The sequence below is a fragment of the Telmatherina bonti genome, assembly GCF_933228915.1.
Source record: "Telmatherina bonti genome assembly, chromosome: 18".
NCBI lineage: Eukaryota > Metazoa > Chordata > Actinopteri > Atheriniformes > Telmatherinidae > Telmatherina > Telmatherina bonti.
The window spans coordinates 34,802,611-34,817,619 of record NC_136616.1 but is presented as its reverse complement, the minus strand read 5'-3'; the positions used below and the strand labels follow the sequence as shown (position 1 = coordinate 34,817,619).

The following is a 15,009-nucleotide window of genomic DNA, read 5'->3' as shown; positions in this document are numbered from 1 at the left end:
CATTTGATATTGTGTCGTGAGACATACTATACTATGACTCTTTTTGACACAGTACACTTTTGACATTTTAATATACACACAATACTGTTTCATGACAAATAATACTGTGTTGGGACACATACTATCCTATGATATTTTTATAAACACAATACTTCGTTGTGACACATACAATAATGTGACATTTTTTGAGACAGTATACTATGACATTTTTATACACACAGAATACTGTGTCGTGACCTGTAATATACTATGACATTTTTTACACATATAATACTGTGTTTTACACAGACAATACTAGAACATTTTTTGACACACATAGTCCTGTTCCATGACACATACAATACGATGACACTTTTTGACACAGAATACTATAACTTTTTTATTCACACACAATACTGTGTTCTGACACATAAAATACTAGGACATATTTTTTACACATACTGTACTATGATATTTTATACACATATAATGCCAGGACATTTCTTGACTCACACAATACTAGGTTGTGACACATAATATACCATGACATTTTTAGACACACAATACTGTGTCGTGACACATACAGAGCTGTCCTGATACATACAATACTATGACCTTTGTTGACACATACTATACATTTTGACAAATACAATACTATGACATACTTACCTTCTAGAAAGATTTGCTATCAAGTTTTAAAATTATTGCCACAAAATAAAAAAGGTTTTCATCTTTTTCAAAGGGACGAGCATGTTGCTTAAAGATTCTATCTTTCTTGTATACTTTACAACTTTGTATAGAAACAATCAGGATGGAATAAGATTTTCACTCTTTGCTTCTAAGATTGTGTTTAAGACCTTATCTAAAGCTGCACAGAGGTCATTTGCTTCTGCTTCAACCTCATGTCATGTTCTCTCAACTCACAAACAAACCAATTAGGTGGTCTCCTGAGCAGAAGACTTGAGAGCATACCAAATAAAGTAAGATTAAAATGCACCAGTTTCTCAGAAGTAGTGTTGCTGTGCTTTTATTTATTATTCTGCTGTAGGGGCAAAATGAGTTGTACAACGAGAGCAAACAAACTTTGAGCTGTCCAAATGTCATACAAATACACTGCAAACACAGGAAAAACAAACACATTACTCCATTTTAGTTTGATTTGTCTGGTTTAAAAAAGAGCTCAATTGAAGGTAACCATCTTCAGTCCTGTTTTTCTATTTTTTGCAGTGTGTGTGAGGCTCAAATATCAAAAACAAGATTCCCGCTATTCCCGCAGTCGCACAAAGTCATTCAGGATGCAGCAGTGTTCAGCAAAATCACACATATCTCTTTGTTCAGATGATGACTGGGTAAGAAGTGCACAAGATTCCTTGATATGTGACATTGCAGGAAAGAAGTTGTTTCCTGTTGCTGCAATTGAAAGCTGAGAACATGCAGCTAGCATGTCAATCACAAGTAACATTAGAATTACAAGACAGGTTTTATTCAGAATTATTGTAATCAGATCCAACCATTATTTGTTCTCGAAAGGTTTCCAAATGCCCTTCGGGCTGCAGGCTGCAAGGACTGATGTTGCAGATGGAGAACGACGTGGAACAAAAACTGTGGACTATTTGCAAAACAGCAAATAAGTATGAAGGTGTGGCCGAGAAGTCCATGTCACTGATGACACACATCTACAACTCTAACCGGAGAGCCATTGTCAACAGATACAGTTAAGTTTCTGTTCTTGTTTTCCTTAGTAAATTTGCTAATCTTACAATCTCCTGGAAGTATTTGTTCTCAACATAATTCACCATAGACATGTGGTTTAAGTTTTCTGCACAAAACAAATTTATTAAAACACAGCTGATTTATTGAAATTATATTTTATGTTCAGTGTCTGAGGTGACGTTTGTGGAGGAAGTGGGGGGACTGGCCAGGAACCTCACAGCGCTACGGAAAAGATCAGCTTCTTTGGCACAAAAAATGAAGGAGCTGAGTAGTTATGTAAAGAAGCAGCTGGAGGAGTTGTATCGAACAGAGGTGAGAAACGTTTCTGCTGTTGCTCACAATATTATGTGAGTCTGAAAGAACAAACTGTCATTTACGACAAACCCATTTCTAGGTATGGGTAGCCCAAGTTTCGGTGATACTAATTTTTATTGACAGTTTTACGTATCAACATTTCTTTGTAACATTTGTACTGTACTTTGTATGGTGCAGCAGTTTATGGAATGCCTCCATCTGAATCAAAATGGCCTGAAAGAGCTTGGTGTTAAACATTTCAGTTCATATTGGTCCAATAAGAAGTTTTAGATTATGTATTGGTCACATGCATTTCCAAGATGGCAGAGAGATGCAGTCGTACATTTTTCCAAGGGTGTGCACACCTATTTAACACTAGTAAAACACACTGGGTATAAACAAAAAATACACAAGTATAAACATATCCATTTACAATATGCATGATAGGCAATTCATAAACCTTTGGTTGGCACAGTTCAAGTGAATAAATGGCTTTCAAAGCGGAAAGTTTCAAAAGACTGAAGTATGTTTTTTTTTCATATATATATATATATATATATATATATATATATATATTTCTCTTTTATTGAAGAACTTTTTTTTTACAAACACACAAAAAAAAGGAAAAAGAATACTTGGCTGAGAAAAGGAACTAAGGAGAAAAAAGGTCATCTCTGCTTTATAATTAAATTTAATCTGACTTCATAAGGAAGTGGGTCCATTTTTTATATCCTTTCACTCTAAGATAGTTGGATGTTCTTCTTGTTGCCATTGCCATGTGATTACCTTTTTACAGGCTGTTTGTAGTATTTGAAGTAGATAACGGTCTTGTTTCTTCATTGCGGTTGATATATTACCCAAGTAAAATACGCTAAAACTTTTTTCCAATTGTTGCCCCATAATCAGTTGGATAGTCTTAATCACATCTGTCCAATATGAGGAGATTTTAGGGCATTCCCAGATAATGTGAAGGTAATCGGCAGAGGTACACCCACACTTCCTTCAGCATTTAAACTTTGCTTTGAAACTCCAGCAAACTATGGTTTGTTTGGAAGGGTTGCAGGAGAAATAGTTTAGTTTTAAAAGTATGTGGAAACTATTAATTAGTAAAACCAAATCAAAAGAAAGTGCAAATCTTTTCAGAAATCCCAACGCCCAATCAAACCCCAATTCCCCGAACTATCCTGATGTCGCGGCATCAGGTGGGAAGTTCAGCTCTTTGCAAAGATCCAGTTTTTTTAAAAAAGGGGCCAGGTCTTTTCATTCATGACACATCACTGGTCCTAACTGTGTTTGTGCACCATGTGAATTCCAATCTCGATCATCAGGTGGACATTGACATGACGCTGCGAACCTGCCACGGGTCCTGCCGGTCGGTGCTGCCATTCAACGTTGATCATCACAGCTACCAGATGCTACAAACTGACATGGACCGCATGGACAAAACTCACAAACAGAGAAGCAGGATCATTCCACCTCCTACAGACATCCCACAAATCAAGCTGCAGACTCTGAGTGTTGGTCTGAAGCCTTCTGCAAACTATAAGAAGATCCCAACGGTCCAGAGAGAACTGCTGACCCAGTTTGAGGACATTGGTCTGAACCAGTTCGTACTGGACGAGCTGATGGAAGAGTCTGCAGACATGAATGTACTTGATGATCTAGAGATGCATCTTGAGTGAAGAACCATGTGATAGTGGGCTTAAGGACTAATTCTAATAAATGTGAGCTATTTAAGTTGAACTGGGAGTTAACTACAAGGAACAGTTTCCTGGTTTCTCACTAAAAGACTGACCAGTTTGTTTGGAGTATAATGTTAGCATAAAGCCTGAAGTTAGCAGGAAGCTATTAACCTGATGTTACCATAAAGCTCCACAACAGTGCTAACCTACATCCAGAGTATCTAAGGATCCACTTTATTTAACATAACAAACATGTGGCTAGCAAGGCTGCTTTATTCTTATTCTTTAACCCTCTGATTCTATTGAAGAAGATATAAGAATTACCAGAAAGCCATATATTTCTGACTTTTTTGTTAAACTCAAGTACACAATTTAGCCTACAACAGTTCCCAAAGTCCAAATACTACTAGCACCATCAAGTAACTGCTACTACTACATCAGGATCCACATGCATCCCAAAACAAACAATTTACCCTTCTATGGACCATTTTCAACTATTTACCCTTGGTGATAGAAATTATTTATTTAAACAGATTATCACAATAATTTTCTTTCTTAATACTTGGAAAGATTTGTTCCCCCTCTAACCACCCCGTCTCCACCCTGGCAACAGTCAGTGACTGTTTGGTTCTTTAAAAGAATTATTGATGTAGAAACATTGGTGTCATAAGCTTTTATTGTGTGTTGGTAGCAAATGTTTTTGGTGGAGCAGACAGTCCAAACACAGCCACAATCTCCACAGCCTGCTCTGAACTTGAGGTTATGAACTGATGTTGCACCAGTGATGTCAAACAGAGGTCAGTGTCTGATCAGGCCTCTGGAGGTAACCAATCAGAGTGGAGGGCGTAGCTTTATGAAATGTTTGTTTGGCAGGAACTTTGGCATTGCGTGCAGGTGGTTTCATGGACACTTCTAGAAACGTTAACATTTTATTTTATTTGTGCTCAATGAATATATAGTCACTTACAAATCATGAAAAGAGTGTGACATACCTGGTAACCTCCATTAAATTAAATTTACAGAATAATTATACAACTTAAAACATTTATAGTTTTATTCATTCATTATCCTAACCGCTTAGTCCAATGAAGGGTCACAAGGAAGCCGGAACCTATCCCAGCAGTCTTTGGGCGAAAGGCAGGGTACACCTGGGACAGCTCCCAGTCCATTGCAGATACTTGTAGTTTTATTTTTGGTTTATTTTGTTTAAAAACAGTGTTAATAATTTAGGTTGATGGTGGCAGGATTAACTTCCTGAACCATTCACAAATTATTGCGAAAACAAAGAAGCCTCTCATTGAACACGGTCCATTGTTTTCTCGCCGTAATATTTCATTTAATTTTTATGTTTACGTTTAGTCATTAGTACACTGATTTTGACTGAACGTGTCCCAAAATGTTTTACATCACTACTGTACAATATCAATAAATAAACAAACACAGAATATGTTCCTCAATGTGTTTATTGAGTAGCAGAGGACAGTTTCATGAACTCGTCCTGGTTCACAGAAGTTGTCACACATAACAAGTATCAGGACATCATTCTACACAGCCAAATGCCTTCAGTAAAACGCTAAATGTCATCTGGTTTTTTTTTAGTTTCTTTTACATACTTTTGTCCATTGTTGAAGATTTTATGTTATTAAACTCAAAGGCCGTGACTTTGGTGCATCTTTATTTCAGCAGTTTCCTGTTTGTGTTACGTGTTTAACACTTCGATGTGACTAGCTGGAGGCAAAGTAAGGCCTGATCTTCATGCTGATGGCCTTGAGTGAATACCAACTCCCCTTCCAGTTCATCCACACCATGCCATCGTCTGTGCCGTGCTTTGACATCTGTTTTGTGTACTGTCCGCTGATGTAGTATCGGCCATTGGGATTGGCCGAGTGGCAGCGGTTATACCACCAGCCACCTCCGTCCTCCCTGGAGCACTGCTTGGAGGGATCACCTGGAGTCCTGATAGACAGAAATATGGACAAGGAAGTGTGAGAATCTGATGCAATGCACATATCTAAGTAACAGTACATACGTATTTGCACTAACAGAGTTGAAGTATTGATCTAGTTGTGTTTATTGCTATTTTATTACCCACAAAGCATCATGCTGAAGAAAATCTACAATTTCAACATCACATCTGTCTTGTTGCTGATTTAAATTTGGGTTGTATTTTGGACACATTTTGTTGTACAAGCTTGTATATTGACATAATGTATTGTAAAATTGTAACTCCATATCGTTACGTCATTATGTAACTTCAAGATTTAACATTGTAATTTCGTAACACACAATACCTTCTGAAAATAACTTTGTGATGTCTCTTTATCTCAGATTTGTAATGTAACTTTGTAACGTAAAACTTTGTAGTGCAACTTTGTCAAAGTTTGGACATTTTTTTAAATAAACCCAATGGGTAACTGTCCAAACGTTTGACTGATTATCTGTCAACAATCTATATCACTTTATCAGTTTAGGATTCGGTTTAGTTGTATTTTGGGAGCAGTAGATGGTCAGGCTGTGGATTCTAACCGGCACAAATCTAAAACATAAAGATGACTTAAACAGAGATCTACACTCAGCTAGACACTCCATCTATTCCTGAACACTTTCAGCTTCAAGATGTTTATTTGGGTACCCACCAGTTGTCGTTATCTCTGTCATAGGTGCTGAACATCATGCCATTGTGAATAGTCATGGTGCGGTTTTCACCGAAGAGCTCCAGGGCTCCTTCCAGTAAACAGTTGCCAGCATTACCAGAGTAGCCCTCGACAGCCAGCACATAGTTGGATGATTCCGATTGGATGGTGAATTGGCGATATTGGGCATGGACCTGAGCGGATAGAAGCCAAACATGAAATGTAGAAGGTTTTGGAGTTGTAGCTACGTGTGGTTGAGGTGTCATCATTATTATTCTCTAGGTTTACTTGCTTGTTCAAAAGACTTTGAGGAAACTGAATTTTACAACACATAAAAAGGATAGAGGCTTAAGTTTTTTGATTTAATACAACAATCCTATTTTCAATCCAACACTCAAATATGTGTTATCAAGTGGTGAAAGGTCTTAATAAGTCACCTTGGCTCCTGTCCAGTCCTGCATCTCTATGAGAACCTCAGTCGGACCCATCTTCGTCAGCTGGCTGATTCGGTCATTGCCCAGCCAGTACTCGCCTTTCACATAGGCAAGGTAGAAAAGTCTGTTAGTTTACTGGAAATTACAGAAATATCCGTCTAACATAAAAGTATGAGCTCTTTGGTATCTTACCAGGGGTTTCACAGAAACCCTTGTCATTTTCGAAAGCAATGTTGCCGAAACCACGACGATATTCGTCCCAACGTCTGCCAAAGTCAACGCTGCCATCAAGCCTGTTCTGGATAAGAAGCCATCCTGGAAAGAACACATAAGCACTGTTAGAAACAGAATTCTACTAAAGAAAACATAGGCATGGCTGGTGGGGGTGTTTTTACCTCCGTTTTGGGTGGTTTGATCACAGAAAACCTTGTATGGAGGGAAGAACTCATCCGGCTTGACCAGGTACATCTGGGAGTCTCTTCCTCCACGACGGAAAATGTCCTCACACTCTTTGCCTGAATCCCAAACGATGAAAAATAACGAAAAGAAAAAAAACTTTTTCATCATGTCTGTGGTTTAATGTACAGTTTACGTCCTGTAGACATGGTGCATCACATGGTATATATGTGCCAGTAACTGATTTGTCTGGATCCATGTATACTTTAGCATTTATGGAGCCCATAATTGAGAGGATGTTTGTTTACATCAATCTGAAGCCTGTGATGAATTATACCACTTCCACTCACCTGACACGACAGGTATGGGGCACTTGGTCGTGCATGGGTCCTTGCACCCCTCCCTCTGGGCCTGAATGGCCTTCTCCAGCCTCTGGATCTTTTGCCGGATCTTGTCCAGAACACCCTGCAGCCAGGATATTTCAGATTACAGCCAAACAAATATATATTTTATTGAACTAATTAAACTACTGTTTGTGTGAGTCAACTCCTGTTTACCTGCAGAACTCTGATGTTGGAAGGAAAAACTGTGTCCACCGTCTCCTTGATGTAGGCATGTTGCTCCTCCACTTGATCGGTGAACTGACTCACCACCCGGCTGTTGTCTGACAGCATTAAATGCAAAAAGTTATGATCCATTATGATACATCATCATTAAAAATAATAAAGATATTAAGAAAATTAAATACAAATTGAGGAAAAACAAAGCATTTTCTAAACGAAATTTATTCATTAATTAAAAATTTATTTAAATAGCAAAGTTTACATAAATTTTGAAAACAGATACTTAAGAGTTTGTGTCATTATAAGTTTTTATTTTATTTCAATCAAAATCACTTATTTTATTTAACATCTGATATAATAATATTGTCCAACTCTTAATATCTGATACCGCTATCAACCGACACCGATACGTGAGGAATTTCCCTCAGAAAAATAAGAAAAACTAAATAATTTCAGGTATTTCAGTGGACGAGACCAGTTTTAAGGGTTAACTGAACTGGATCTGGTTGATCTGGGTCTAGATCCCATAACCTCTCTGCTTTTTAAACATTTAATTTAAAGTCTAAAATAAATAAGATTTAATTCATGTTGATGAGTCCACGTACAATCTCGTCATACTGCGAGTGACGGCACGGTTTAATGATGTCATTAAGTTGCGCTGACAGGCGACCTTGGCATTGGAGTTTGGCTTAGAAAACCAGAAGCCACAAATATCTCAAACAATACACGACGTCTCTCATATTTAGACATTTTAAGTGATGAAGAAGAAGAGTCTGATGTAGAATATGTTGTCTAAAAGTTTTGCCGTTAAAAACACTAAAACTGATAAATTAAGATGAATACATTTTAATGCCATTCCCAGGCAATAATATCACACATCTCTAGTAATGTCAAATGTTTTGCAATATTTTAATAAAATTTCGTCATATCTATTGTTTTGAAAAAAAGTTTTTATCTCATAATTTCTTTTTAGGGCTAAACTTAACAAATTCTTAAATTTACATTTATTAACTGATGATGAGTTTAGTTTTTTGGGATATTAGGCTTTCACAACTAAAGCCAAATGCCCATATTTAATATTCACTCAATAAATAATATACAGTAAATAAACTAATATATTTGCTAAAGCATTTCATTCACCAAACATAAAATATTTCATAGAAAAATAGCAGAAATTTCATGGTGGAACATGTTAAACGCTGCTTCGCGAGGTAAATCGAGCTCTTTGGGACTTCACTTCGGAAAAGCAGGAATAATTTTTGTAATTTTAGTCACCGGTAAAGAGTCTCTGTCGCTCCCTCAGAGAGTTTGACATGCCGCTGACGTAGTTGAAGACGTTGTTGGAGGAGTGGGACAAGCCTTTAACCCCAGGCTTGAGTTCATCAATGATCTGAGTTTAAGAACCAAAACAAAGAAACTGATGAAGATTTCAGCATGAAAACACGAACAACAGCAAAGAAAATGGTTTAGCAAAGCTTCCAGGAACTGCCTGTCATGTTTTGTGGATGAAAAAGATTAAATAATTAATGTGTGGAATTTACCGTCTTGACATTCCTCTCCTGCTTCAGCAGCGTGGTCTTCAGCTCGCAGCCAGTCGGACATAAAACTCCCTGAAGGAAAGAAGAAATCACCGATGAGATGAGGACCGTGAAGCAACCTCGTTACGAACTTTCTGCTCTCTGATATAACGCTGTTCACGTACAGAATACAGAAGCCAAAATACAACTTACACTTTTTATCAGCATGTGGTTTTTAAACTTTTCTGTTTGGTACGTCTTGTACAAAAATACATTTTCAGCCAAACAGACCTTTAAACCAGTGATGTACATCATAAATAAACTGGAACATAAAAATAAATGCTTAATAACCTGTTAATAGAAACTCAAAAGTGTTCCTGTTTATTGTAATGCAAAAAAGTACAAGAACATCAAGATGTATTCAATTAGCCATCTTCTTACCAAATATTATTATCTATCAAATATTTTAGATATACATTTTATGTATTTTTTCCAAATGGATTTTACTTTGGTAAACTTAAAAGTTTAAAACATTTTAAAAAAGAAACTTTAAAGTACACTCTATAAGTTTTACAACATATTTTACATTATATCATTATTCCATTATATTATACATTGTTTGATCATTTTGATCACTTTTGTGAAAATTTTCATTCAAATTTTCATAAAAATGATAATTTAAAATGTAGGTTATATTTTTTATTAAATACTTTGATTAATTTTATTTTTACTTGTTTTATATAATTTACATATGGACACATTTATATATTTACATGTGCATCATAATTTCCACATGATAAAGGATCAGCTTAGTTACCAAACATTCATGTGGTATTTTCACGTTGCTTATATAATAAATAAATAAATAACATAGTAAAAGTATCAACAAAGCTGGTGCAGACTGGTGGGAGGTTCCAGAGGGAACTGGTCTTACTGGTATCAGGAACCTTGAGTCGCTGCTTCTTGGGAACATTTAGACCTTTAAAAAAAGCCTGATTACCGAGGTGTTTTCTTACCATCTCCTCTGAAGCGTGGGTGCATCCTCCCGCCTCAGGCTGCTCCACCTTCTCCTGCCCGATGGGACGCCCAACGGGTGGCGGAGTCGGTCGACCGCGGTACCTTCACAAGTCAGAGAGTTAAATCCCAGCAACACCCGAGTCTTATGACCGAGTATTAGAAAAAAGTCAGATGATTTTCTTCCTGCTTCACTAGAGAATAAAGTCAAAATGACAAGAATATTCTTATAATTTTAACTTTATTTTTGATACTGTATTTCGACTTTATTCTCTCAATGTTGTCCTAATAGTCTATAGTAAAGTCTTGCCTAAATGGTTTGGCAGCATCTGACCAATCAGACGTTTATACAAACCGTCATGTTTCATTAAAACACGATTAAATTGGTTTTGGTAACATTAAAATGTTTACAGTTTTTCATAAAAACCAAACTTATCGCAACTCGGACTCAGAATATTTTTAGTAATATTCGTTTTGGTGCGTTATTCTGAACCGACTCCAAAGCTACGTGGAATAATTGTACGTTTCGCCATCATTTTCAGCGCGTGGTTTTACCTGCTGCCTCCGCTGATGGGGGGAGGGGCGTATCGGTTGGCAGTGTACGAGTCCCTCCCACTCGTCACCGGTCGGTGACCACGAGCGTCTACAACTGCTCCTCCGGTCTGCATGGAGAAAAATAACAAATTAGTGGAAAGACTTTCTCTCTGCAGATAAAATTGTATTTTTTTTAAGCTTATTTGTTGTGCGTACAGTTCCGTTTTTTTCTGGCGACGTCTTGCCGTCCTGTTGAAGAAAACATAAAAATATTATTTACGGTATTTTAGAAGAATCTGATTGTTTTAGTGTCGTTTTGTTGGTGTTGGGCATTTTTTTTTTATCCTGCAGTAAATAAAGTGTGGAAAAATATTGTCATAAATATAAAAGAATAAATAAATAATCAAATAAATAAATATTAAAAGAAAATTTTAATTATGGCCAAAACATTATGCAAATTAATGCATTAAATTTAAGTATTACATATTTATGTTTACTATGTATTTGTGACAGTCAAGCAAGTACAGTTTTTAATTATTTTCTATAATTTTTATTAAAGATTTTTTTTAATTTTGAAAGCAAAATAGATAGACCTGTTGAAATGTAGACAAATACAGGTACCTTTATTTCAAAGTAAAAAATAATGTCGTTTGGATCAGATGCAGTGTGGAAAAGTGACTTTTTTGTAAATGCTTATAAATGTTTAACTAAATAAAATAAAAAGAATAGAACTGGTTTAATGTTTCTAATTCTTACTTTATGAGCAAACATCAACTTAAACACAAATTTACAATATTTTAAAATAATGTATAAATTTAACATTTTGTTCATCTTTGTGCCTAAAATCGTATATTTCATAATATTGCATATTATTTATCACATTTTCACTTCTTATTTTGGTTGTTTTGATTGGTTTAGGCGCTGATGACTTTATCATTTTAAGCTCTAAACATTTTCATGTCATTCTTTGTTTTGTATTTCAGAAACACAGAAAGATATTTTTACACATTGAACCAGAGTTATTTGAGTTATGCTCACCGTGTCGTAGTCGTCATATTCAAAAACATCCTGAGCCCAGCAAACGTAAAGGCACAGATACAGCAGCAGCAGCGTCTTCATGGTTGATCCCAGTTTGCCTTCTTTTTCTGTTTCTGGAAGCTAAATCCAGCGAAGCTTTTATCCTGCCAGGGAACAAGCGTCCTCCCCCGTCGTATTGATCAGGGACGCTTCACCCAACTGGAGCTTTACTTCCTAAAGGTCAGCTGGAGCCATGAGTCAGTGTTTGTAGAACAAATGCATAAGCAGCTGATGTGATCATTTACGGTCACTTCGGCTGGAATATGTTGGGAAATCTCTCAAACTAAACCTAAAAGAAACATTTAATGGTTAAGGGGAGATTTTTTTTTCACAAAGTAAGGGAATGAAGACGAGTTGATTAACTCAGATGTGTATTTTAGAATAAAAAATGTATTATCCTCCACATTTTCACTTTAATAATAAACATAATTTGAAAGATTTTATGCACATGTAAGGTCAGTTAGATACCTATTTAATCTATTGTGGTGGAAAACTTGTGATTAAAGATAAAACTGACTTAACAGTGTTTTATTTGTTAATACTTAGTCACTGCCAGGAACCAGACGTCTCAGTCCAACGGGGTACAAAGTGCTCCGTTAGGAAATAACTAGCCTCCACACACCCACAAACCTGCAAACAAACCAGTAAATATGTCATTTACTTTGTGCCTGCTTGAGGTTTTGCAGTAATACCTGTGACACATGCATGCCACAAGCACAGAGCTGAGGGGTCCATCAGGTTTGGACTGTATACAACCTGCAGCTGTAGAAATTAGGGCCAAATCCACATGGAGACAAGCTGAGGTGCATCTGATTTTATATAATGAGACATTATGTTTGAAAACATTAGCTTAAATGTGTTGGGAGGAGATATTACAATATTGCAGATTATTTTTCAAAATCAAAAGGGTTAAAACTTAAGGTTTGTTACCTTCATAAAGGATGAGAAAGGATTGAGCCAGAAGACATCGTTATTCATCGTACGCCAACATTAATTTGGTCACTTTCAAGCCAACAGCACCCCCATGTGGTGAGGCTGATCAGGTCACACTCAACATGAGTGGCGTGCCGTTATAAACACACAGTGTAGGTGATTGATTCTCATCTCCATGCTGTTTTTATTAAACAAATGTTCCAACCGGGTGGATATATTAGCTGTTTAATGTCGCATCATCAGTGTATCTTTATAAACCAATCTGTGTCCCTGTAATGCTGCTGCATTAAGAAGTCAGCTTGTTTGCAGATCAATCATATTCAATCAACCAGCACAACTTCATTAATGCTAATGTGTTCATTGATCTGTCATTAATCACTCTGCGACCTTAGTGTTCCCACCACGTCGATGACTGATCGTTAAACAGTGTGACAGAGTAGATATTTTCTTACTATGCAAGTTACTCATCTTTGTCCCGTCGTCAATAAACAGTCTGTGGGAGATCATAGGAGATAACGATATTAAATTAAATAAAGGGAAATTCAATTACAAAGCAATCATAATGAATGTGTTTGTTGTTGAATGTTGTTTGTTGAAGGTGTGTGTTTTTTATTTGATTGGATTTTATGTGAATTTTCCACCAAATAGGTTGTTTTTACAAACTTTTATCTGTTTGTTTGGAACTTTACACAAAAGCTTCCGGACCGATCTTCATGATGTGTTTCAGAGAATGGGTCTTGATCTAACTTAGACTCCATTAAACTTTGGGAATGATCGGGATCAGCATCTGGATGCAGGAATGTTGTGAAGGATTCTTCCTCATTGTCAAATAAAACCATTTTCAGTGTATCTGCAAAAAACTTCACAATAAATGGTGAGAAAATCCAGAAAAAGTTCCCAACAGGTTTTCCAAAATATCAAGGATAGATGTGGATCATGGCAACATTCTGGATACTACCATTTGGACAGGAACAACGTTCCGGATACTACCATCCAGAAAAGGAATAACATTCTGGATATTACCATCCAGAACAGGAACAATGTTCTGGATACTACCATCCAGAAAAGGAATAACATTCTGGATACTACCATCCAGAACAGGAACAATGTTCTGGATACTACCATCCAGAACAGGAACAACGTTCTGGATACTACCATCCAGAACAGGAACAATGTTCTGGATACTACCATCCAGAACAGGAACAACGTTCTGGATACTACCATCCAGAACAGGAACAACATTCTGGATATTACCATCCAGAAAAAGGAACAATGTTCTGGATACTACCATCCAGAACAGGAACAACGTTCTGGATACTACCATCCAGAACAGGAACAACGTTCTGGATACTACCATCCAGAACAGGAACAACATTCTGGATATTACCATCCAGAACAGGAACAATGTTCTGGATACTACCATCCAGAACAGGAACAACGTTCTGGATACTACCATCCAGAACAGGAACAATGTTCTGGATACTACCATCCAGAACAGGAACAACGTTCTGGATACTACCATCCAGAACAGGAACAACATTCTGGTTACTACCATCCAGAACAGGAACAATGTTCTGGATACTACCATCCAGAACAGGAACAACATTCTGGATACTACCATCCAAAACAGGAACAATGTTCTGGATACTACCATCCAGAAAAGAAACAACGTTCTGGATACTACCATCCAGAACAGGAACAACATTCTGGATACTACCATCCAAAACAGGAACAATGTTCTGGATACTACCATCCAGAAAAGAAACAACATTCTGGATACTACCATCCAGAACAGGAAAAACATTCTGGATACTACCATCCAAAACAGGAACAATTTTCTGGATACTACCATCCAGAACAGGAACAACATTCTGGATACTACCATCCAGAACAGGAACAATGTTCTGGATACTACCATCCAGAACAGGAACAACATTCTGGATACTACCATCCAGAACAGGAACAACATTCTGGATACTACCATCCAGAACATTGTTCCTGTTCTGGATATTACCATCCAGAACAGGAACAACATTCTGGATATTACCATCCAGAACAGGAACAATGTTCTGGATACTACCATCCAGAACAGGAACAACATTCTGGATACTACCATCCAAAACAGGAACAACATTCTGGATACTACCATCCAGAACAGGAACAACATTCTGGATATTACCATCTAGAACAGGAACAATGTTCTGGATACTACCATCCAGAACAGGAACAACATTCTGGAT

At 36.9% G+C, this 15,009-nt stretch overlaps 1 protein-coding gene across 1 annotated transcript; it reads right to left on the bottom strand.

The window, feature by feature from the left end:
* Positions 1 to 5,392: 5,392 nt before the first annotated feature.
* On the bottom strand, positions 5,393 to 11,878 carry fgb (fibrinogen beta chain; the record flags this gene model as incomplete). Its single annotated transcript, XM_079257427.1, has 13 exons — positions 5,393 to 5,624; positions 6,305 to 6,495; positions 6,739 to 6,833; positions 6,928 to 7,050; positions 7,131 to 7,250; positions 7,482 to 7,596; positions 7,689 to 7,795; positions 8,970 to 9,084; positions 9,236 to 9,304; positions 10,228 to 10,330; positions 10,781 to 10,887; positions 10,976 to 11,008; positions 11,798 to 11,878. The coding sequence occupies 13 exons, from the start codon at positions 11,876 to 11,878 to the stop codon at positions 5,393 to 5,395; spliced, it is 1,491 nt and encodes a 496-aa protein (XP_079113553.1).
* Positions 11,879 to 15,009: the final 3,131 nt, after the last annotated feature.